The sequence below is a fragment of the Agelaius phoeniceus genome, chromosome W (assembly GCF_051311805.1).
Source record: "Agelaius phoeniceus isolate bAgePho1 chromosome W, bAgePho1.hap1, whole genome shotgun sequence".
NCBI lineage: Eukaryota > Metazoa > Chordata > Aves > Passeriformes > Icteridae > Agelaius > Agelaius phoeniceus.
In genome coordinates, this window is record NC_135301.1 from 9,627,904 (window position 1) to 9,652,814 (window position 24,911).

The following is a 24,911-nucleotide window of genomic DNA, read 5'->3' on the forward strand; positions in this document are numbered from 1 at the left end:
AGTTCCACTAGTTTCTAGAAAATTTATTATTTCACAATTTTTTCAGCTCTTTGAGTAGAATCCAAAGTGTCTTGAATGTATAAAAGTAACAGTCTTTTGAGTTTCTAGGGTTTAAAAAGAACTTTCACACAGAAAAAAAAAATCTAGGTACTAGGAGCCAGGATTATGCTACCACTTGCTCCAATGTGCTTTATCTTGGGGAAAAGCCTTAATTCTGGCATTATTACAGGTGACATTATAGGAGTCAAACAGTTTTAACAGCTTTTATAGACCGGTTAGCCTCACCTTGTTCCTGAGAAATTGATGAAGCAGCTAAACCTAGAAACCATTTAAAAACACATGAAGGAGAAGATGGCAATTGGGAGTAGTCAGCATGGATTCACCAAAAGGAGTTCACACTTGACCAAATTGATAAACTTCTACAATGAAATGACTGGCCTGGTAGATGAGGTGAAAAATTGAAATATGGGCTGGATGAGCAGACACTGAGATAGATTGAGAATTGGCTGAATGGCTATATTGGGTTTATGTGGCAAAGTTTTGCTAGTGGGGGTCTTCAGGGGTAGCTTCTGAGAGGAGACAGCAGAAGCTGCCCCCATGTCAGAAAGAGCCAGTTTCAGCCAGCTCCAAGATGGACCCACCACTGGCCAAAGCCTGAGCCAATCAGACATTAGTAGTGCCTCTGTGATAACATATTTTAAAAAGAGTAAAAAATGCTGCACAACAGTAGCTGGGAGAGAGGAGTGAGAATATGTGAGAAAAAATTCTGCAGACACCAAGGATCAGAAAAGAAGGAGGGGGAGGAGGTGCTCCAGGTGCCAGAACAGAGATTCCTCTGCAGCCCATAGTGAAGACCATGATGAAGCAGCTGTTCCCTTGCAGCCCATGGAGATCCATGGAGATGCAGAGATCCACCTGCAGCCTATGAGGAACCCCCACCAGAACAGGTAGATGTGCCCTGAAAGAAGCTGCAGCCCATGAAGAGCCCACATAGAGCAGGATTTTTTTGGCAGGACCTGTGACCTTATGGGAGACCCATGCTAGAGCAGTCTGTTCCTGAAGGATTGCACTCCATGGAAAGGACCCATGCTGGAGTTCATGAGGAACTGCAGTCTATGGGAAGGACCTACACTGGTGAAGTTCATGAAGGACTGTCTCTTGTGCAAAGGATCCCACACTGAAGCAGGTGAGGAGAAAGGAGAGGCAGAGATAATGCATTATGAACTGACTACAACCCCCATTCCCCATCACTCTGTGCTGCTGGGGGGGAGGAGTTACAAGAGTTGGGAGTGAAGTTGAGCCTGCAAAGAAGCAAGAATTGAGAGGAATGTTTTTCTAAATGTATTTTTATTTCTCATTATCCAAATTTGATTGACAATAAATTGAATTAATTTCTCCAAGTTTAGCCTGTTCTGCCTGTGACAGCAATTGCTGAATGATCTCCCTGTCTTTATCTTGACCCATGAGCATTTTGTGGTATTTTTCTTTCTTGTACTGAGCAACTTGGTGAGCAGTTAGCAGTCAGCCAAGGTCAACCTACCACAATGGCTGGGCCCAGAGGATGATGATCAGTGGCAAAAAGTGTAGTGACTAGCAGTGTACTTTAAGGGTCAATACTGGGTCCAGTCCAGTTCAACATTTTCATTAATGATGTGTATGATCAGGCAGAGTGTACCCTCAGCAACTTTGCAGACAGCACCAAAACAGGGAAGAGTGTCTGATATTACAAAGGGTTGTGCTGCTTCCAGGAAAGCACCTGAGAGTCCTCATGAACATCAAGTTGAACATGAACAAGCATTGCGCCCTTGCTGCAAAGAAGGCCAATGGTACCCTTGTCTGCATTTGTTAAAGCATTGCCAACAGGTGGAGAGGCATGATCCTTCCCCTTTACTCAACACTGATGAGGCCACACCTGGTGTACTGTGTCCAGTTCTGAGCTCCCCGGTACAAGAGAGACATGGACATACTGGAGAGACCCAAACAAAGGGCCATCAAGATGATTAAGGAACCTGGAGCATCTCTCTAATGAGGAAAGACTGAGAGAGCTGGGACTCTAGTCTGGAGAAGAGAAGACTTGGAGGGATCTTACTCATGTATATGAATCCTAGAAGGGAAGATACAAAGAAGATAGAGCCAAGCTTTTTTCAGTGGTGCACAGTGAAAACAAAAGAGGCCATGGGCACAAGATGAAACATAGGAGATACCCTCTGAACATCAGGAAATATCCAGTGATTGAGCACTGGAGCAAGTTTCCCAGGGACATGGTAGAGTCTCCCTCTTTGGAGATATTTAAAAGCCATCTGGACATAGTCCTGATCAACTGGTCTAGGTGGTCCTTCCTGAGCAGGGGGGTCGGACAAGATGACCTCCAGAGGTCCCTTCCAACCTCAACCATTCTGTGATTCTGTGATTCAATTATTTAAATATCCTGGCATTTCATTCCTGTCTTGGGGATGGTTTATTATCCCATCCCATTTTGGTGGTTTTTGATCTGTTTTGTTTTGTGCCCAAGGGTGGCAGCTGTCCCCACCCCACCCCCCATCCACGTGAGAGGGAGAAGGCCAAAACCCGTGCCACAGCGCTCCCTGCAGCCACAGGGGAATCATCGCCACCTGCCCTGCCCAGCTGAGGAGCCACTAGCGCCCCTGCCGACTGCAGCCATAACTACACCAAAAGGGAAAGTGCTTAAAGAGCGGGAAGACTTTATTGGGTTTTCTGTTCTTTGTTTGTTGTTACCATTGTTGTTGTTTGCCTCGTTATACATACACATACTAGTAAAGAACTGTTATTCCTTTTCTCATATGTTTGCCTGAAAGCTCCTTTATTTCAAAATTATAATTTGGAGGGGAGGGGATCATATTTTCCATTCCAAGGGAGGCTCCTGCTTTCCTTAGCAGACACCTGTCTTTCAAACCAAGACACTTCCCATAAACGATCTAGCACCAGAATGTCAAACACAAACCAGACTTCCATTTGGAAGTCTGAGCCATATAGCAGCTACAGTTGAAAGGCAGGGCTAATACCTATATAGGTGAGGCAAGTCCTTACCTGTGCATTTCTTCAATTCCAGTACAAAGGTGCTTTAAATTGCTTGATCTGTGTCTGTTGAGTCCAAGCTACTGTCTCAAATAGGAGATGGGACTGTTATCAACAGTCATCTGTAGTTTACATGTACTATTTTTAAATTGTTTATTGGAATACAGAAGTAGTACTCCCATAGCTTATGTTGACCACAGCTGTGACTCAGCAACCTTTGCATTAGCTCAGTGGTTGTTGCCACTCAACTGAAATTCATTTCTAAAATCTCAGACCCTGAATTAAGGGCCATGTCAAACACTGCACACAAGCATACCTCTAGCAGGTCTTTGGATATATTCACATTTGTGGTGGTTTAGCCTTGGATAACAGTGAAATTCCCACTCAGCCACTCACACCCTCCCTGCCCCAGTGGGTCAGATGGAGAAAATAGGAAGAACAGGAGCAAGAAAGATTGTAAGCCAAGATAATGACAGGAGATGCTTACAAATGATTGTTGCAGCGAAACAGAATCAATTTAGGTAAAATTAAGTAAACTTATCACCAATTAAAATAAAAACGTAATTATTAATTCAGGTAGCAGAAAGCAAAAAGACAAATATTAAAATGCACTTCCTCCTTTCCCAGGCTCATGGCTTCATTCCAGACTCATCTTTTCCCCCCCGTTGCGATTGACACAGGTTACATGCAGCCGCTTCAGTGAGGCAATGGGCTCAAGGGTGTAAGGGTGTTATGGTCAGTACATAAGAAAATCTCTCTGCCGCTCCTTCCTTCTCACACTTCTCTGTCATGGATTCTCCATGAGCTGCAGTTCCTTCACAAAATATCCAACTGCTCCAGCATGGTCTGTTAAGTTGCTATGTGAATACTGATTCTGGCACCATGCAGCACCTCCTCCCCCACCTTCTTCTTTGACCTCTGTTCATACAGCTGGCTTTCACTCTTTTTTTTTCGCCCTACTCCTATGCATGTGTGGTGGGTTTTGCCCTGTCTTAAGTATGTTTTCACAGAGACACCATCAACTTTGTTGATTGGCTCAGCTTTGGCCTGCATTGGGTCCATTAGCAAGGCAGCTGGAACCAGCTGTGTCCAGCACAGGGCAGCACCTTACCCACTACCAAAAAATTAAGAATCAAAGGACAAACAAATAATGCAGATGTTATCATGGGAGTCTACCATAGACCTCCTAGCCAGGACAATGATGCTTCCAAGTTAACTGTCCTTGTCTTTATGGGATACTTCAACTTGCTAGAAATTAACTGGGACCATCACACAGCTGGTACTAACAGGACCAGAAGATTCCTAAGAAACCTGGATGACAACTTTATGGAACAGGTCCTTAGGGAGCTGACTCAGAAAGATGCCCTCCTTGACATACTGCTTGTCAACAGAGTGGAACTCATGAGCAAAGTGGAGATTGGCAGCTGTCTTGGCCACAGCGATCACAAAGAGATCGATTTTAAAATCTCTGTTGACAGGAGAAAAGGTCCATCAAACCTCAACTCTGGACATGAGGAGAGCAGACTTCAGGTTGCTCAGAGAATTAGTGAATAAGGTCCCCTGGGAAAATGTTTTTGCAGGTGCTGTGGTCCATCAGTGCTGGTCACTTTTTAAACACCACCAGTTAAAAGCACAGGAGCAGGTGATTCCCAAGTGTTGGAAGTCAAGCAGGCAAGGCAGAAGACTGGCTTGGCTGAACAGGGATCTTCTCTTGGAAATAAGGCCAAAAAGAAGGGTATGGCCAGTGGAAGCAAGGTCAGGGGTCATGTGAAGAATACAGAAATGCTGCTCGCCACTGTTAGGAGAAAATCTGTATGGTCAAACCTCAACTGGAGTTGAGCTCCTCAAAGAGCTGGCTGATGTCATTGAAAAACCTCTCAAGGATTTTTGAGCAGTTTGGGAATCCGAAGAAGTCCTAGCTGACTGGAAGCTGGTGAATGTTGTCCTGATTTTCAAGAAGGGTGAGAAGGAGGTCCGTGGAAATGTCCTGGGTTGTAAGATAAGTGTGTATTCTATTTGCCATCTGTTAGAGGTGGGGCAGTTACCTTCTGTTAATTGGGCAGTTTTCTTTATCTCTTCCACAAACCAGTCCTCCCTCTGGGGAGATACCTTCTGTTAATGGGCCATTGAGTCTCACTGCATGACTGATAAAATGACATCATCCCATTGTGAGATGCTCCGCCCAGGGGGAGGAGCCAAGCATTCCTACCTGGATATAATCTGAGATTTTGGAACACCAGAGCAGTCTTTTCCCACTGGATTCCCAGAGGAGTAGCTGTCTTCTGCACTGGATTCCCAGAGGAAGACCAGGTCCATCTACACCACCATTGGACCTTCAGAGGAAACTTACACCCTTCTACAGGATCACTGCTTCAACAGAACCACACCTGTCACTCCAGGAGGACTGCATACACCATTTAATTGGACTGCTACCAACACCCTGACCCACAGGGTGTCAGGTCATATTCTGACTGTCAGTGTTTTGGAGTTTTTTTTGTTTGTACTATTGCATTTGTATTTTCTAGTTTTCCTAGTAAAGAACTGTTATTCCTATTCCCATATCTTTGCCTGAGAGCCTTTTAAATTCAAAATTATAACAATTCAGAGGGAGGGGGTTTACATTTTCCATTTCAGGGGAGGCTCCTACCTTCCTTAAGCAGACATCTGTCTTTTCAAACCAAGACAGGAAACTACATGCCTGTTAGTCTCACTTAGGTGCCTAGTAAAGTTATGGAGAAGATTATTCTGGAAGGTATTGAAAAACACCTGAAAGACGATGCAGTCATCAGTCAGCCAGCACAGCTTTATGAGAGGAAAGTCCTCCTTGTAAAACCTGATTTCCTTTTATGATGAGGTAATCCAGATAGGTGATCAAGGGAAGCCACTTGATGTAATCTTTTTGGAGTTCAGCCCAGCTTTTGATAGTGTCTCCCACAAGATCCTTCTGGACAAAATGTCCAGCCCACAGCTGGATAAACACATCATGCAATGGGTGAACAACTGGCTCATGGGTCGGGCACAAAGGCTTATAGTGAATGGGATGACATCACACTGATGACCTGCATCTAGTGGGGTTCTGCAGGGTTCCATCCTCCTCCCTGTGCTCTTCAACATCTGCATAAATTACTTGGATGCAGGAGGGGAAGGTATACTAAACAAGTTTGTAGATGATACAAAACTGGAGGAGGTCTCGACTCCCTCGAAGCCAGAGAGACCTTGACAAATTAGAGGACTGGGCAATCACCAACCATATGAAGTTCAACAAGGGGAAGTGCCAGATTCTGCACCTGGGATGGGGCAACCCTGGATGTACAGACAGACTGATGAATGAGATGCTGGAAAGCAGTGCCGTGGAAAGGGACCTGGGGGTCCTGGTTGATGGAAAGTTTATCATGAATCAGCTGTATGCCCTGGCAGCCAGGAGAGCCTACCATGTCCTGAGGTGCATTAGGCACAACAGTGCCAGACAGTCAAAGGAGGTGATTGTCCCACTCTGCTCTGCACTGGTGCGGCCTTACCTTAAATACTGTGTGCAGTTTTGAGCACCACAATATAAGAAAGATATTAAGCTATTAGAGAGTGTCCAGAGGAGGGCAGCAAAGATGGTGAAGGGCCTTGAGGGGAAGCTGTGTGAGGAGCAGCTGAGGTCTCTTGGTCTGTTCAGCCAGGATAAGAGGAGACTAAGGAGGGACCTCATTGCAGTCTCCAACTTCCTTGTGAGGGAAAGAGGAGGGGCAGGCACTGATCTCTGTGGTGACCAGTGACAGGACCCAAGGGAAGGGCCTGAAGCTGTGTCAGGGGAGGTTTAGGTTGGATATGAGAAAAAGGTTCCTCACCCAGAGAGTGGTTGGGCCTTAGAAAGAACAGGCTCCCCAAGGAAGTGGTCATACCACCAAGCCTTACAGAGTTCACTAAGTATTTGGACAATACTCTCAGGCACATGGTATGACTCTTGGGGATGGTCCTGTGCAGGGCCAGGAGTTGGACTCAATGATCCTTGTTGGTCCTGTTCAACTCATCATATCCTGTAATTCTGGGAATGCAGCGTCACACAAGTAGGAAAGTTGCATGACCTTTCAAATTAAGAAAGAATGAGAAAAAGTGTTCTGTAGCATAAATTCAGCCTATACTTTGTCAAGAACTCAAAGTGTCTATCTGATTCAATGTGATTGATGGAGAGGGGGTAAAATTGATACATGTTAACAGAAAAAGCAAACACAGTTGTCAGATGATTTTAAAGGAGAAAAATATTTCCCAGCTTGAGTTATCAGAAAGGAGAAGGAAACATTCATGATTCTTAGATTCTCTTTGCTCTGAATATCTTTTTAAAAGAGAATTATTGCATGTAAGTTAAAACTTTTTTAGTTTTTAAATAAAATTAGAAATATTCATAAAACTAAATAATAAAGATTGCTCCTAATGACTCAAGCTATAGTATTAAGCCCTTTATATAATGTAAAAACACGATAGATTTATGAAGACTGTAAGATAAAATTTATACAAATATACAGTTATATACCAAAATTCTCAAATATTTACTAAGCATGATTCATAACTGTGGCAGAAGTCTTAGTTCAGAAATGTAGTGTTTAAAAAATGTAATGCAGCTTAATGCATGCTTTTGTTTGTTTGTTTTTCTTACATGTAGCTCTTTTATCCTGTTCCCCACCTCCCAAGCATTAACCTCTGTGGTCTAGTACATACATGAGAATCTTTATATCCATTAAAATAAACAAGTAACTATATGAGTCAAGCTTTCCCCCCATACACATTTCAGAAGAAAATCTGACCAAAAGTATCCTAAACCCTGCAGAATAAGGATATAAACAGAAATAAAAAGTAAAATGAAAGATTTCTGCATGCTAGAGAACAGCAAAATTATATTAAACATGTTAGAATAAGAAATGCTGGTGTTTTATATATATATTTAAACTTTTGTTTAAAATTATTATTATGTTAACCACAGTTCATTGTGATAAAAATATTAAGAAGACATCTGATCTTGCTTTTAAAATTTCTATTTTTCCATCAAAAATTTACATCAAAACCTTCAAATTTGGCAGTTTTTGCACAGAACATTGTGTAGGTAGCAGTTGGTTCATGGATTCCCAATTTTTTCAATGAAATTTTCTTATTTTTCTGTTGGATAAACACCTCTTTTCTGAAAAGTATATTAGTATATCTGATTTTGCACAGGAAACAGACAGTACTAAGTTTTTTACCTTGTAAATATCACACAGTCATGCTAGCTCCCTACTCTCTGCGTTTCATCTATTTAGAATGCCTGGGATTTAGAAATTTATTTTACCGAAATCTTTGCACCCCTGAATTGATTTAGGGGATGAACAAAGATCTTCAAAACTACTTTATAGAGATACTGTTGGGATGGAATAAATAAAGCAGATTCCCACTATTTTCATTAGTATCCAGTGAAAGGACAAAAAGCAATGGGAACAAATTGAATTGCAGGAAATTCTGCTTAAACATAAGGAAATTCTTGGGTTTTTTTACTCTAGGGCTGGTTGAGCACTGATACAGTTTGCCCAGTAAGTTTGTGGAGTCTCCACCTTTAGAAAAGTTCAAAACCCAACTGTACATGGGCTTGGGCAACCTGTTCTAGCTGACACTGCTTTGTGCTGCAAGTGTGTGTGTGTGGACTAGACAATTGCCAGAGGTGCTTTTCAACTAAATGACATTTTCTCTTTTTCAGTTTGTGCCCATTGCTCATTGTCCTGTTACTGGGCACTGCTGAGAAGAGTCTGGCTTTGTCTTTACTCCCTCCCATCAGGTATTTATACACATTGATAAGATACCTGTGCTGCAGGATTACTGATTTCTATCTCAGCCACACCCACACCTGTGACTGGTATGGCCCATTGACCTAGACCCCAAATTATGGATTTGCTTTCTGTCTTGATCTTGGACCTGTCTTGCCCCTAGGGACCTACCCAATGATCAGTGGACTGTGTCTGACCCTGGTTGTCCTCACCAGACCTGAGTCTGATTTGTGGACTGACTTCCTGGCTGGACCTTGCACGTGTGTCATCACCACAAATTTGTCTGATGATCTGGACTCTCGGTTGAATCTGACTCCCATCTCCAGATCTGCCCTGCTTACTTCACTTGGATACTGCAGGACTAGGCCTAGGCTGGTGAGGTCTCTGCTGTGTATACCATGGTACTCAACTCCCAACTTCCCATTCCTTAAGGAGAAGACAGCCCTTGCTGCTCCCTGACAGGAAGACAGTTTTGAAAGCCTTGCTAAAGTCAATATAGACATAATCCACTGCTCACTCTTCATCCACGGAGCCATTCACCTAATTTTAGAAGACTATTGGGTTGGTCAAGCATGATTTCCCCTTTGTAAATACATGCTGACAACTCCCAATAATCTTCTTGTCCTTCATAGGTAGGCTTTGACTTTCCTAACATCATCCCTGCACAGTCAGAAAGTCTATACAGAGTCTATAGACAGACTCTATATTCCTCTTGGGTTCCCTGGCATTGCTTCCACCTCTTGTATACTTTCTTTATATGTTCGAGCTTTGTCAGGAGCTCCTTGTTCATCCATGCAGGCCTCGTTCTACCTTTGCTTGACATCCTGTATGTTGGGATGGACCATTCTTAAACTTCAAGGTGATCCTTGAAAAATAAACCAGCTCTTCTGGACCCCTTTGCCCTGTAGGACTGTCTCCCATAGGATTATTCCAAGCAGAGCCCAGAAGAGGCCGAAGTCTTCTCTGCTCAAGTCCAGGAGTTTGATGCATCAGTTCTTGCCAGGAGGAGGACATCAACACAAAGCTGAACCTAATCACAAGTTCTTCTATAATTTTTTATATGTGCTGAATAAAGACATGAAAATGAACAGCAGGATTTGAAACTCAAAGCTCCTATTACTTTTTCCCCCCATCTTTTGATCAAATAACCCAAAACCACCAAGAAGTGTCTGTTCTGAAGAATTGAATAATATCTTACTTTTTAAATCAATTTTTCAAATTTATGAGTTTTTAGAAATGTCTACTGATATCAGACTCCAGTGATATCAGCTGCTGAACTGACAAACCTTTATTTTTTCCAAGAGAAGTTTAAAAATTTCCATTAGAGATTCAACTTTGCCACATAAATGCAGACAAGTAAGGTTCCAAGAACTAGAAATATGAAAAGGTAGTTTCATATAACACTATACCTCTGTTTCTGCTGCATGGGTTGCTGTCTCATAGCCATATATTGCATGTCCTCTTGTAACCGATTAAGGGGAGAATCTGGTTTGACACGAATCCCATAATAATGGTATTTAGAGTTCCCCCTTCATGAAAGAACAAAAATAACATTGTTTCTTTAGTATATACATCACACATTAACATTTGCCTTGACTGGAAAACAGTACATAAATTTAGGCTTGTCTTTCACTCTGGTATAAAACTGATATAACTCCACCAGCTTCTGAAAATCAGTTCACTTAAACTATATTTTCTGGCACTTTACTGTTGGGCTTCATTTAAATAGAATAAGGTAAATAAAAAATCAACTAAATTACTTATGCAGTCATGGTGAATAAAACAATTCCATAAATGGGGTATGCTTGTGAGTGAGGGTTTGTGAATGTTTCACTAATCAACTTCAGTCCTGGTCAACTGGAAAGAAAGAACAGAATTGGGCTGTCTGTGTTCATGTTTATGAGTGTCTATATGGGTGCTGGTCAAGACATTGCCCTGTGTTAGCTTCTGTGGTTAGCTGTGTTAGTGTCATGTGTGTGTTTGTCTGCATCTTTGGAACACATGTTCAGTCTCACTGCTATCTGGAGCGGCAAATGGAAACAGCAGTAACTGCATTGATTGGACTGAGATGGAAGATATCTGGGTCATAAGAGTACACAGAATCTGGCTATAGCAGACCAGGAGTCCCCTGAGTCCTGAAGTCTGCTGGATTTGGCAACTCCCTTAACAGAAAGGTTTTAAATATTTTTATTTGCTTATTTCCTTGCTTGATTTTAACATATGAGCTTCATGCTTATGATTATTATTGATATTTTTCTGTTAAACTTGAAGATTTTATTAACACAAACCTGGTTCCCAGTCTTCTGGTCCGTAATCCCATGAAGATTGACCGTATGAGTTTTCCAAAGGAGGCAGCATTGACTGGATCTAACTTGTGCTCCTGACAATGACGTAAGTAATGGTTGTAAAGGGTACTTCTGGGGAGACTCACTCCTTCTGCAGTTTCATAGTTGTCTAAAAGCCATTGGAGCTATGTCAAATATGAAAGAGTGAACATATATAAATTCATTATTACTCTACTGAAAACCCCCACTTAATTGTACAACATAGAACTGATATTTTTTAGACCACTCAAGGCCTGTTTAATACAGTGACTGCTATTTGAGCAAATATAATCTCTTTAAATCTCTTTCAATGCTAGATATGCCATGATGCCTTAGTTATGGAATTTTTTTTTTTAGGTTTACAAGGAAATAACAAGACTCATGGTACCTGTGAGCTCAGATATCTCCACTTCTAAAAATATTTCAGATTCAGTACCATACATTAACATTTTATGAAGTTATTTGTGATTTCGAGAAAAATTGCTAGAACTCCAAAGAAATAAAATAACCAATGTAATTTATACTTATTGCATTTAAAAAAAACCCCTAATAGAACTAAGTTAATACATTTTTAATTCTGGAATGATATACTATTTCTCTTCACATGGAATTAAAAAAAAATACAAATAAAAAACCCCAGTACTACATTTAACTGAATAGGGTTTATTGTCTTTCAAATACAAAGAAGAAACGATCAAATATAAGGTAAAAAGCAATCTAGATTATATGAAAAATAACTTGTATAGCTATAAAGCATCATGGGCTCAATCCCTTTCTGTTGTAGCCTGTTTGCTTCTAAGAGGAACAAAATCAACTTTTTTTTTCCTGTGTAATCTATTGCAGAATTTTGGTGAGTAATTTTGGAAGCATTTAGGCAAACAGTTTCTAATACATGACTGTACCTCTGTATATAACAAATAGTAACTAACATAGCTTCACAGAATATTCTGAGTTGGAAGGGACCCACAAGGATCAAGTTCAACTCTTAAGTAAATGGCCCATACAGGGATTGAACCCACAACTTTGCTGTAATTGGCACCATGCTCTAACCAACTGAGATAATCTCAGGGTCATGCACACTAAACTCAAGTAAAATGGTCATTTACCAGTATAAGAAAACAAAAAAATAAAAAGGAAATATTTTTATAGTTTTTATTTATCAGCAGTCCTGACTAATGGGGGAGGTTCTACTTGACTAGAAGTTAGCAAACCTATAAGGAGGGCCAGAAGGAGGATCCAGGGAACTACAGGCCTGTCAGTCTGACTTCAGTGCCAGGGAACATTATGGAGCAGATCATCCTGAGTGCCATCTCATGGTACGTACAGGACACCCAGGGGATCAGGCCCAGTCAGAACTGGTTTAGGAAAGGCAAGTCTTGCTTGACTAACTTGGTCTCCTTCTATGACAAGGTGACACACTCAGTGGATGAAGGAAAGGCTGTGGATGTTGTCTACTTGAACCTTAGTAAGGCCTTTGACGGTGTCTCCCAGTGCATTCTCCTGAAGAAGCTGGCTGCTTATGGCTTGGACAGGCATACTGTTTGCTAGGTAAAAATATGGATGGATGGATGGATGGATGGATGGATGGATGGATGGATGGATGGATGGATGGGCAGGCCAAAAGAGTGGTGGTGAATGGAATTGCATCCATTTGGTGGCTTGGTGCTTCCCAGGGCTCAGTATTGGGGTCAGTTCTGATTAATATCTTTATCAATGATCTGGACAAGGGGATGGAGTGCACCCTCAGTAAGTTTGCAGATGACACCAAGTTGGGTGGGAGTGTTAATCTGCTGGAGGGTAGGAAGGCTCTGCAGAGCTTGCATGAGGCTAAACAAGGTGAAGTGCATGGTCCTGTACTTGGGTCACAACAACCCCATGCAGCACTACAGGCTTGGGTAAGAGTGTCTCGAAAACTGCTGGTCAAAAAAGGATCTGTGTGTGCTGGTTGACAGCTGACTGAACAAGCCAGTGTGTGCTCACTTGGCCAAAAAGGCTGATGGCATCCTGGCTTGTATCAGCAATAATTTGGCCAGCAGGGCTAGGGGAGTGATTGTGACCGTGTTTACAGGGGTCTTAGGATGAGGGAAGAGACGAGGATTTGACTCCATGTTCCAGAAGGCTTGATTTATTATTTTATGATATATATTATATTAAAACTATACTAAAAGAATAGAAGAAAATATTTCATCAGAAGGCTAGCTAAGAATAGGAAAAGAAAGAATGATAACAAAAGCTTGTGGCTCGGACTCTCTGTCCGAGCCAGCTGGGCTGTGATTGGCCATTAATTAGAAACAACCAACATGGGCCAATCAAAGATCCACCTGTTGCATTCCACAGCAGCAGATAACAATTGTTTACATTTTGTTCCTGAGGCCTCTCAGCTTCTCAGGAGGAAAAATCCTAAGGAAAGGATTTTTCATAAAAGATGTCTGTGACAAGTGATTGCCCCCCTGTACTCAGCAACTGTGAGGCCAAACCTCTAATCCTGTGTTCAGTTTTGGGCCACTCATTACAAGAAAGACACTGAGGAGCTAGAGTGTGTCTGAAGAAGAGCAATGAAGCTGGTGAAGGGTCTGGAGCACAAGTCCTATGAGGAGCAGCTGTAGAAACTAGGGTTGTTTAGCATGGAGAAAAGGAGGCTCAGAGGGGACCTTATCACTCTTTCTACAACTACCTGAAAGGAGCTTGTAGTGATGTAGGTGTCAGTCTCTTCTCATAAGTAACAAGCAGTAGGACAAAAGTAAATGGAAATACAGGAAAAATTTTTTCAATGAAAGGATTGTCAAGCATTGGAACAGGCTGCCCAATGAAGTGGTTGAGTCACAACCCTGGACGTGTTTAAAAGACATGTAGCTCTGGCATTTAGGAACATGGCTTAGTGGTGGACTTGGCAGTGTTATCAGTTGGACTCGATGATCTTAGAGGTCTTTTCCAACCTAAATGATCCTATGATTCTATATGTAACTTATGGGATTTCAGATTTTTGAGGATACAATAATTTTATTTAGCTTAACCCTTCTTTCTGCCATGGTTTCATATCCTTGGAATTTCCCTTTAATTTCCACTTGAATTTCCAAATTTTGTTTTTGTCTTGTATTTACTAATTAGTTAAGAAAGTAATTATGCCAAAATGAATTAGAATGAAAATCCAAATTTTCCAGGTTCACAAATCTTACAAAAAGTCTGGACTTAGTTTGAGCATCCAATAAATCCCCAAACTATGGATTTGGGTTTGGCATTTGGAACAAAGTTTTATTCCAATATGCTGGACCCTCACACGATTGTTTAATTAATTTCACTTTAGACCACCAAAGTAATTAATATGACCAAGATATGTGTTTAAAGTACAGTAAAATAGATAATTATGTGACATTGAATATGCTACTCTGCAGGGCTACTTACTAATAGATCACTGAACTAATTCTGTTCTAGTAATGTTCCATATAACTTGTCATTTACAGAACAAGAATATCAATATTTTAGTGCCCATTATTCTTGAAATAATTTTCCATTCTGACCCTTCTTTATTGCAGAACTATTAGTAAAAATTAGATTATAATGAATATATTGGACATACAGTCCTGTTTAAGTCAGTTGTGAGCAATTTACTGAACATAATACATGAAAAATGAAAAAAAATTAGGAAAACATTTACTCAAGACCTTCCAAAGAACATCTTCATGTTTACTTTCTTATAGAAAACATTACCAGAACTATCATGCTTAGGTTTCTAAACAACAGCTCTGTGTAAAGATGTAGGAGAAGCATGATCTAGCTGTTTGCAAAATGGATGTAGATAATGTTTCACTTTAAATAAACATTAAAAAGTGCAGTTCATCATCCTTATATCAACTTTTAGGTATAAATGCAGTCCTAACATTCACAATGTTTTATCAACTTGAAACAAAGCCTAGGAAAAATATTTTAAACTTTTACCTTTAAATGAGTGTATTATCAAAACCATTTCACTGTATCTTAATTATAGCCTTCAAACTTATCATTTAAGCTATACCAATTAGTTTATGGAATATGAGCAATTTGTTTTATCTCACAAAGAAAAAAATTACTGACAAAACCCCCAAATTATTTCCAATTTAACTTCTAAATATAGTATTAATTTTTTTTCTAGATTAATTATAATTTATTAGGATTCATTTCAGTGCATTTTACTAATGATCTATATTTGACAGATATTCTTTCAACCACAGCTTGGCATTAGCCAACAATGGGAAAGCAAAACCCAAGATAAGTACAAAGTAAGGATATTTGCTCCAGGGTGAAAATATTTCAATAAAAAAAGGTTGACATGATTATTTGGCAGGTTACAGCCTTCAAAGAAGAATGTCAATAGCTGAATGCCATGTAAAAAAGTAAATAATCTGCAGACATGAAAACATTATTTCAAACAGCCTTAAATACATTTTTGTATTTATAGAAATCTAATTCTAAAATTGAAATGTTTACACTTTGGCTTGTTGATTTATAATATTAACAACATTAGAATGGTATGAAATGGTTTATGCAGAATGGGTAAATTGACTACAACTTCAATGGAACTCCAGTATTTAAAAATCATTAGATTAAAAATTAGTCAACTCAATCACATACAGAAAGAAATCAGGAAAGAAAATAAAATAATTTTTTTAAAAATCATTAAAATAAACAGATATTGTAGCAGCATGGGGTTTAGATAGTGGTTGCTGCTACCTATATTCCCCAGTAAGCATCTCCTGTGGAAAAGCCGCTTGGGTAAGCATTCAGGCAAAGCAGTCAAGTACACACACACCACAACAAGCTCAGCGAAGAGAGGCAGAAGGGCCTTTTATATGGCCAGTTCCAGTGAGGTTTATTTCAGCACACCAAAGGGAAACCAGAGACAAAAAATGAGCCATGTGCTATGCACAAGGTTTAAGTAGGGGAGGGCATGGGGGCGGTACAATGGGCAGGGCAAAGGTGATTGGCTTTTAGGGAAGATGGGGCCGGCCACCAGGGATGCCACAACCAATGAGGAAACAGGGAAAGGAGAAACCAGGGGAAATTGGGACATATGGGGAAAGGAACTGGGATGGATCACTGTTAAGCAAGAGTCCATGAGGAAGACCTTTCTGTCTGCCCAGGTGGGGAAAGACTCTATGGTAAGTCTCTCCAAGGGAGGGCTCTGAGGATTTCCCTGAGGGGGAAGGAATCAGATGATTCCACAAGGTATTAATTAAGGCAACAAAATGCCAGCTTAAGGAAGAAGATAGGACTAAAACCATATTTACTGTCCTTATTTGAGTTGCAACTCAATAAAAGTTTCTAAGAAAGGGAAAATATCCAGTATTTAATCTGGGCTTCATTAATTTCTTCCAAAATGACTGAGACTAGGAAAGAACATTTATTACACCAAGACACCTGGAGGTCTTTTTTTCCCACAGAATCCACAATAGATCCTCTATTTGTCTTTCAGTAGTTTTGAAAATACCTCAGAATATTTAAGAAACATCAGAATAAGACTACCATAACAGACAGATGCAAATCTCCTTATTGGAAACATATTTTCATAAAATCAAAGAATAGTTTGGGTTGGAAGGGACCTTTAAAGGTTGTGAAGTTCAATTCCCCTTCAGTGATTAGGGACATTTTCAACTGGATCAGGTTGCACAGAGGCCCATCCAACCTGACCATGAACACTTCCAGGGACGGGGCAGCCATAACTTCTCTGTGCAACCTGATTGTTTCAATGTCTCACCATCCTCATTGTAAAGAACTTCCTTCCTTATGTTCAGTTTAAATCTATTCTCTTCTAGTTTAAAACCATTGCTCTTTTTGCTGTCACTACAGGCCCTGGTAAAAAGTCTCTCCATCTTTCTCATAAGCCCCCTTCAAGTACAGAAAGGCTGCAATAAGGTCTCCATGGAGCCTTCTCCAGGCTGAAAAACCTCAACTCTCTCTGCCTTTCTTCATAGGAGAGGTGTTCCAGCCCTCTGATCATTTTAGTGGCCCTACTTAGACCCACTCTATCCCACTATCTAAGCTGTTGATGAAGTTATTAAATGGCAGTGGTCCTAGTACAGTCCCTTGAGGGATACAGCTCATTACTGATCCTTGTTTGGACATTGAGCTGTTTGCTGTAATGCTTTGGATGCAGCCATCCAGCCAGTTTCTTATCCATCTAAGAGTCTACACATCAAACCTATCTCTCTCAAATTTAGCAGCAAGAATGGTGTAGGGGGCGATATTGAAGGCCTTGCAGATGTCTAGATAGGTGACATCCATATCTCTCCCTTTGTCCACCAAATCAGTTGCTCCATTGTGCAAAGCCACTAGATTAGTTAGGCATTATTTGTCCTTGCATGTTTCTAGGTTGTCTTAACATGATCTAAATCTCTTTCTTCACACTTTACAGAATTCAATTTCCTTTACCAAATTTTAGCATTTTCTAAGAAAACTAAATTCTCTTCCAAGAAATTGTACTGGCTGTCTTTTTCTACCATGATGATAAACTTTTACAAAATATTTTTGGTATTCATCTCCATATTACCACATTCTTGGGGGGGAAATGTCAACAAATCAAAATAAGTGTATAGACTACCCAATATACTCATACATTCATATTACAATCAATATTTTCTGTGGTAAAGAAATACAAGAATCTGAAAAAATATGTAGGTTTATGTTTGTTAGTAAGGCTGAGAAGCAAAAAGGATGCAGTATGTATAGCAATTTAGCAGCAATTAAAAATACAAAACTATTTATACTAGCTAAAGAAAAACCATTTTGTTTACACAACATTTCAAGAAAGACTAGCACTATTTAAAAACAAACTGAAAATTAAATTTTGAGCCTTACTCCTTTACCTAAAAGTTATATTTAATGGCTTTGCTACTATATTTGCAACCATCTTCTTATGCGAACATCTTCACCCTTTTATTATGGAAAATTGCTAACTACAGGATTTGTAAAGACAGAACAAAGCAAAAGGCAGAAGAAGCAAACATATTAGACACTAACAGATTGTTTTAATTTTTAAATCTCATGAGATGGATCTACAGAATTGTTATACTAAACTTATTCAGAATAATAGAAATATTTGAAAAGAAATCTAAAGTATATTTTTATCCAAACTGTGTGCAATACTTCTTTCCCCCTTTACCTGCTCTTGAATTATTATATCAAGTACACAAATTATAGAAAATTATTTTTGAATGTCAAACACAGACTACCTAAGGTTTATTTGGTTATTATTTTTACATTTACATTGGGACCTGCAAAATAGACAAATCTGTTAAGTTGCGTTAACACAATACAGAACCTAGAAAAGAAATGCACTCTACCAGTGTGTCATGACACTTTGCCTGACAAAATATAGTGACATAAGATGTAGATTACAAGCAACTAAAATGGAAAGATTACAAGTAAATATAGCAATAAATTAAAACAAACATTTAGAGGCAGGCTAAGCATGCAGAACAAGATAGAGATTAGCTTTCATGAAAGAAGAGACAACTTACATGGCTGTTGAGAAGAGAGCTTCTGTGAGTAGAAAGACCATCAGATTTTTGAAGTGTCTCAATCGCCATCTCAATCTGATAATAGATGTCATTAGAAAATGACTCAAGACAGTATAAAAGACTAATCAGAAAAATTCTGATAGGTTCCCTTAAGTTTTACAGAAATATCTAGTTGGGTCAGAGCTAAGGGATATTTTCTACTTTAAGGCCTCATCCTTAAGTCCTCATGAAGGCAAACCTCCTAGTGATGTCAGAGTGGCATTTTGCTTGCATATATACTGCAGGATCCCACTTTCAAAGTCCAATTTACCTTCCTTCCTACTCATGAAATAAGAGAAGTAGATTTACTAGTAAGCTACATTGCAAACAGTAAAAATTACTGAACAATCAGTGTTTTGAATAGAAAAAAAACCCAGAATAAAATCCTTAGAAATGAAAAAAACCCAGAATAAAATCCTTAGAAATGCCTGTGTTTCTTCCTCTAAGTATTTGAGAAAGAACTGTGCACACTTTGAGTGTGAATAAGAAGCAAAATTTCTGCTCTCTGCAACCATAGAGTAAAATCTCAGTCATTCAGTGGGTTTTCTGCCATTAGCTTCATTGTACAGGCTATCACCCCCTACAGCCTGTTAGAGCATTCTTTGAATATCCAGAGCTCTCAAAGTAAACAAAAATTGGAGGCTTACACAGACAGCAAGATCCATCCTTAAAAGAAAATAAAAAATCAGATGGGTTCAAAATAATACTTTTAATGGAAAAAGTATTATAAACCACTAATTATACAGTAGCATTACTCCTAATACAAATGAGTAAAGACAACCATAACCATTCCTATTCTTCCCTTCCATATTAATGCCTCTTATTAATTCAATGACAACAATAAAAATAAAATTACAATCTAACTGTAGTTTAGATGCAGAGCTAAAATAGCAAAAACATTGAAAGTCATTGAGACAATGGGATGTACAGTAAAAGAAGGCACATAATGACCCACATTAAATGGAAAAGACAGAAAAGCAATGGAACAGTATCTGTACATTTAAAACCACTTATATCTATTGTTGACAGTTTTAAAATAAATCTTCCTTACACTTCTTTAATTATTACACTATTATCCAAAGAGTTTATACTGGTAAATTGCATTATTGAGTTCACTCAATATACAGCACAAAACTGAAAAATATTTTAGATTATATTTCACTTAGTGCATAAATAAAATGTGGTTTCCCCTTTTTATAAACGAATCAAATAGTATTCTTACTGTCGGAACTCTCAATGAAAAAGGAAGTCTTTCTTACAACTATTTACTATTAGAAATATGTCTTGATAAAAGCATACTAGATCTGATGAGTATGCAAGAAATATTGCAAAAATAATGTTTGAACGCAGATTTTTTTTCTTGCATCAGTAGTAAATACTATTAAGTCAAACTATTCAATCAGACAGAAAAGGTCAAATTTAAAAGGATGCTGTATATTAAAAATTAGAAGTTTAAGATTTCATCATACTAAGATCAGCTCACTATATAGTGCAACCATAGACTCTCCCATTTTAACATGATATTATAACATCATGCAAAATTTAAATTATAATTCTGAATCTCACTCCACTCTGACAATACCTTTTCTACAGCAGTACTACAGGGCTGAAGTCCTGCCTCCTGCTGCTCGTTCCACCTATTACACTACTCTCTCACTTCACTGAGACAAGTTTTTGTGACCTGTTCAAAGAACCAATTTTTTAAAATCATAAATTATGAAGATATATATATATATATATATTCATAGAATCATAGAATGGTTTAGGTTGGAAGGGACCTTAAGAATCATCCAGTTCCAACCCCTCCACCATGAGCAGGGACACATTCCATTAGACAAGGTTGCTGAGACCCCCATCCAACCTTGCCTTGAATGCTTCCAGGGATGGAATAGCCACAACTTCTCTGGGAAACCTGTGCCAGGGCCTCACCACTCTCACAGTAAAGAATTCTTCCTAATATCTAATCTAAACCTACTCTCAGTCTGAAGTCATTCCCCCTTATCCTGTCACTACATGCTCTTGTAAAATGTCCTTCTCAGGCTTTCCTGTTGGCTCCCTTCAGGTACTAGAAGGCCACAATAAGATCTCCCCAAAGCCTTCTCTTCTCCAGGCTGAACAACCCCCACCTCTCTCAGCCTTTCTTCAGAGGAGAGGTCCTTCAGCCCTCAGATCAATCTTGGTGGCCTCAAGGGCAGGTCTCACCAGAGTGAAGTAAAGGGGCAGAATCACCTCCCTTACCCTGCTGACCATGCTGCTTCTGTTGAACCCCAGGGTACCATCGGCTTTCTGGGCTGCAAGCACACATTGCGAGCTGAGCTCATGTCCAGTCTCTCATCCACCAGCACCTCCAAGTCCTTCTCAGCAGGGCTGTTCTCGATTAGTTCATTCCCCTGACCAGCACCTTGCACTTGGCCTTGTTAAAACTTAAGAGGTTCTCATGGGCCCAGAATTTAAGCTTGTCCAGGTCTGTCTGGATGGCATCCCATCTTTCAGGTGTGTCAACTGCACCACTCATCTTGGTGTTGCCAGCATACCCATGGCCACAGATCCATAGATTTTAAATCCAGAGATCTTAATGATTGCTATGATCAGCTTGTCTTATTTTTTTTAATAATGTAGGTCAAGAAGTGTTCATTGCCTTTAAAATTCACCTTTAATTCACCTTTCATTAATCTCATGAAGTATTACTGAACTAGAGCAGGTCTTCCAGAAAGACTTTTGATCTATATTTGAAATTATAAGTATTTTTCCTATTCTAGAGTAACTTGTTCCAAAAGTAATTGTAATATATAATGTAAAATAATTCATGCTTAAGGGGAAATGTATAACATAAAATTTGTAAAATGAATTTAACATCCAATGAGCCTCTGACCAAAAACAACCTGGAGACAGATTACTACACTGGAATTCCGAAACTCCTGGTGGCAGCAGGAGAACAATGCCTCATTAACTAATAAAACAACTTGGCGGGCACAGAGATGGGTTTCCTCCAGAACCATCAGGGAACACCCAAGGACGATCAGCACTTGATAGATATCATCAGTCAAGATAACCGAAGTCATGGAGAAACATACATCTGAATACACGACTTCCCCTGACATGATCAGCGCCCACCCGCCACTACCCAGGAAACAGCAATTGTCCAACCCTGCACAGTGAAAGAAAACTTCATACATATGCAGGGTTACAAAAGAGATCGGGGCACATCTGCCTCAGGCATAAAAAACTGTATAAAACAGCCCCACTGGAGACGGCATGGGTGAACAGAGGGATATCCGATGCGATAGAGGTCGGATCCAGGTTCACCCAGTGCCAATCCCGGGCTCAACACTGTCTCTTTGACTGTGGTTTTTGAGGACCGTATTTTGGTAATGAAAAAAAAATCTTTCGCATTTATTAATTTGGCTTTCTTGTTGATAATTTATAACAGTAATTATTTTCATTATTAAACATTTTGTGCAGTATTCCTTGTCTAAATTTTGATGAGTTGCCTTTTAAGCTTTACCTGTATTGTGGGTTTGGTTTTTTCTGTGAATTTTCTCCCATTTGTTACCTGAAAAGGGGGACGCTGAGAGGAAAGGGGAGAATGAATGATGGGCAATTAAGGTACAAAAGAACTGGCCAACGACTGTTGCATTTCAGTGAAAGCTTCTGGGGAGGGAGGGCCGGAATTGGGAATTGGGCACTGGCTTGCTGAGGGGGGAGCCAGCTGGCTGGGCTGAGATCAGGTCAGTGTAGGTGGTTTTTGGTGCTGGACCCTTGCTGCTGGGGAATTCTTGCCCCCCCCATGGGTGAGCTCGCTGCTTGCAGTAGCTGCCAGTTGATGGGGACTTTTCAGGACTCGCCATTGCTGGGAAGACCCATGCCTATGTGCATGGGTGCTTCAGGGGAAACCGGACCCCCCTCACACACAACTCCTCCCTCCCTTTCTCCCGAGCTGCTGATTTAACTGGAACCTCAGCTGCTGCCATCACCAGGATACCATTTCGTGCATGTGAGAACCTGGGGAAAACCATACTCTCTCCCTCCCACACACCTTCTCTCTCTCTCTGAGGCTGCCATTACCTCCTGGGGAGGCTCAGGGCTTGCATTGGCTACCCTCTGAAGCCACAGGGGAGTCGCTGTAGCCTCTCTGCCTTGACATGAGCCAACAGCCCCCCTGCTTGGTTGGAGTCATAACTACACCAGAGGGAAACTTGCTTAACAGATGGGAAAAGGCTGTCATTGGGTTTTCTTTTTTTTCTTGCTGTTGTTTGTTTTGTCTTGTTTATATATATATATATATATAGTCTAGTAAAGAACTGTTATTCCTTTTCCCATATCTTTGCCTGGAAGCCCTGTAACTTCAAAGTCATAATAATTTAGAGGGAGAGGGTCATCTTTCCATTCCATGGGGGCTTCCTGCCTTCATTGGCAGACATCTGTCTTTTAAACCAGGACAATGTGCTACTGAAATATCTCTTTACCATCAGGTAACTTTTTCCCATGCAGGGACCTAACCATAGACAAAGCAGCTCTTAACCTTCTCTAACATGTAGTTAATGGCTTACCTTGAAGGCAGATTTTCTAGACAACGAATCATTTGTCTGGCTCATTTTGAAAACTTTCAGCTACTTCTGGGTTCCCTCTCATTCAAATTCATTCAAATTTATTTTATTTTTAAAAATCCCAAGCTTCTGAGAGGCTTGAGTCCTCAGGCTTTCAAAATGTTCTATGTGAAACAGTCCCCTGCATGTTGGGGAAGTAACAGAAACTTTAATGGCAAGTATTTTTAATCATATATCCCAAATTAAATAGTGGTTATCCCAAATAGTGGGGTTTTCTTTTTAATTGTAGCCTTGACATTTTGGAAAAAAATACAAAAATAAGTTGAACATTTGAAATTATGCACATATCAAGGTTAATTAATTACATTCCTTACATTTCTAAGGACAATCAATCAGAATTTACAGGCCTATTTAACAACTGGAATGCTAATTGACAAAAAAAATCACACCCCCATCAGTTTGAATGTGTGATCAGTCATACATTTCTTCTCACTGAAAAACTATTTCTATATGAAAAGTCATTTAATAAAATGTTTTGACTGATAACTGAAAAAAGTTATCTTTCCCACAGCAGCCCCAACCAAAGCATGTTAAACAAATCTGCATTACTAATTACTAATACATGTAATCATGAGTGTACATGTTAATATAAACATGGGTGGGGAAATTACAGCATGATAATAATGGGAATTGTGATTTTAGACTTCTATGTCAGTTCACTCAGATTGCCTTCTAAAATGCTAATTTAATATCTGCCGTAGTCATTAACGGTTGAGAAGGGTAGAACATTTCTGTGGATAATAAATTCAAAACTGTGATTATTATATGTCAACTAAATCCTACAATGTTCAGCCTTTATGTAATCTTATTAACTGTTATTTTTAAAGTCTTTTTGTCCATTAACATTTTATCAGATGAACATATACATTAACATCTCAGATGCCTCTCTAGTATATACATAGAAAAACACTTAAAAATCCCCAATTTGCATTGAAAAACTTCCTAAAAGTCAATGGCAAGGAAAACTTATTTTCTTCATGATTCAAGTATTTGACACAAAATACTTAAGTTGTTCTGAGGAGGTCAGGACATAAGGAAAAAAATCCTCAGAAATTTAAGCTCCAAGTTACTGAAATTAACATGGACATCCTCTAATTCATTATCTATATTTGTTTGCCTTTCTAAACCCCTCTTCACTGACAGTAAAACAGACTACTTTTCATATCTTAAAGTTTAAGACATCTCCTGCCTCATGCCCAAAAGAAGTCCATGTCTCTACACAGGCACCTATTTTTAACTTCATCTGCTCCCTTTAATTTTTATCTGCTATATATTTAGCAAATTTTAAATTTATCTGTTTCAAAAATGTTGCAATTTTAGTCTTTAAGCAAAGTGAAATACAAAAGAAGTTGTGAAGAAATTATCAATTCATCAAATATGTATTAAAAAAATTAAATTCAGCACAGCTAATGAAGTCTTGAATACTAGTAATAACTGTATTTGCTGTTATAACTTTTCCTGGTAACAATTCTTACTTTCTCATTGACAATCCTAAAAAAGGTCTATGCACATCACTATATTAAAGTGTTATATGATCAATGAATGAGAACTCCAGCATCCTTTTGAAACTGAGTGGAAATTTAACTGGGTAGAAATCAATTTCGGATTTAGGTGAAATGTGCCGTTTTGAATTAT

At 39.5% G+C, this 24,911-nt stretch overlaps 1 protein-coding gene across 1 annotated transcript in view; it reads right to left on the minus strand.

Annotated features, from left to right (window-relative positions):
- The window catches only part of LOC129133623 (transcription factor RFX3-like), a 151,083-nt gene that overhangs the window by 64,442 nt on the left and 61,730 nt on the right, over positions 1-24,911 (minus strand). Inside the window, exons 4-6 of the mRNA XM_054653262.1 lie at positions 18,631-18,705; positions 11,102-11,283; positions 10,223-10,342 (exon numbers count right to left, since the gene is read on the minus strand). Coding sequence (XP_054509237.1) covers positions 10,223-10,342; positions 11,102-11,283; positions 18,631-18,705 — 377 coding nt within the window. The remainder of the gene's footprint in view (positions 1-10,222; positions 10,343-11,101; positions 11,284-18,630; positions 18,706-24,911) is intronic.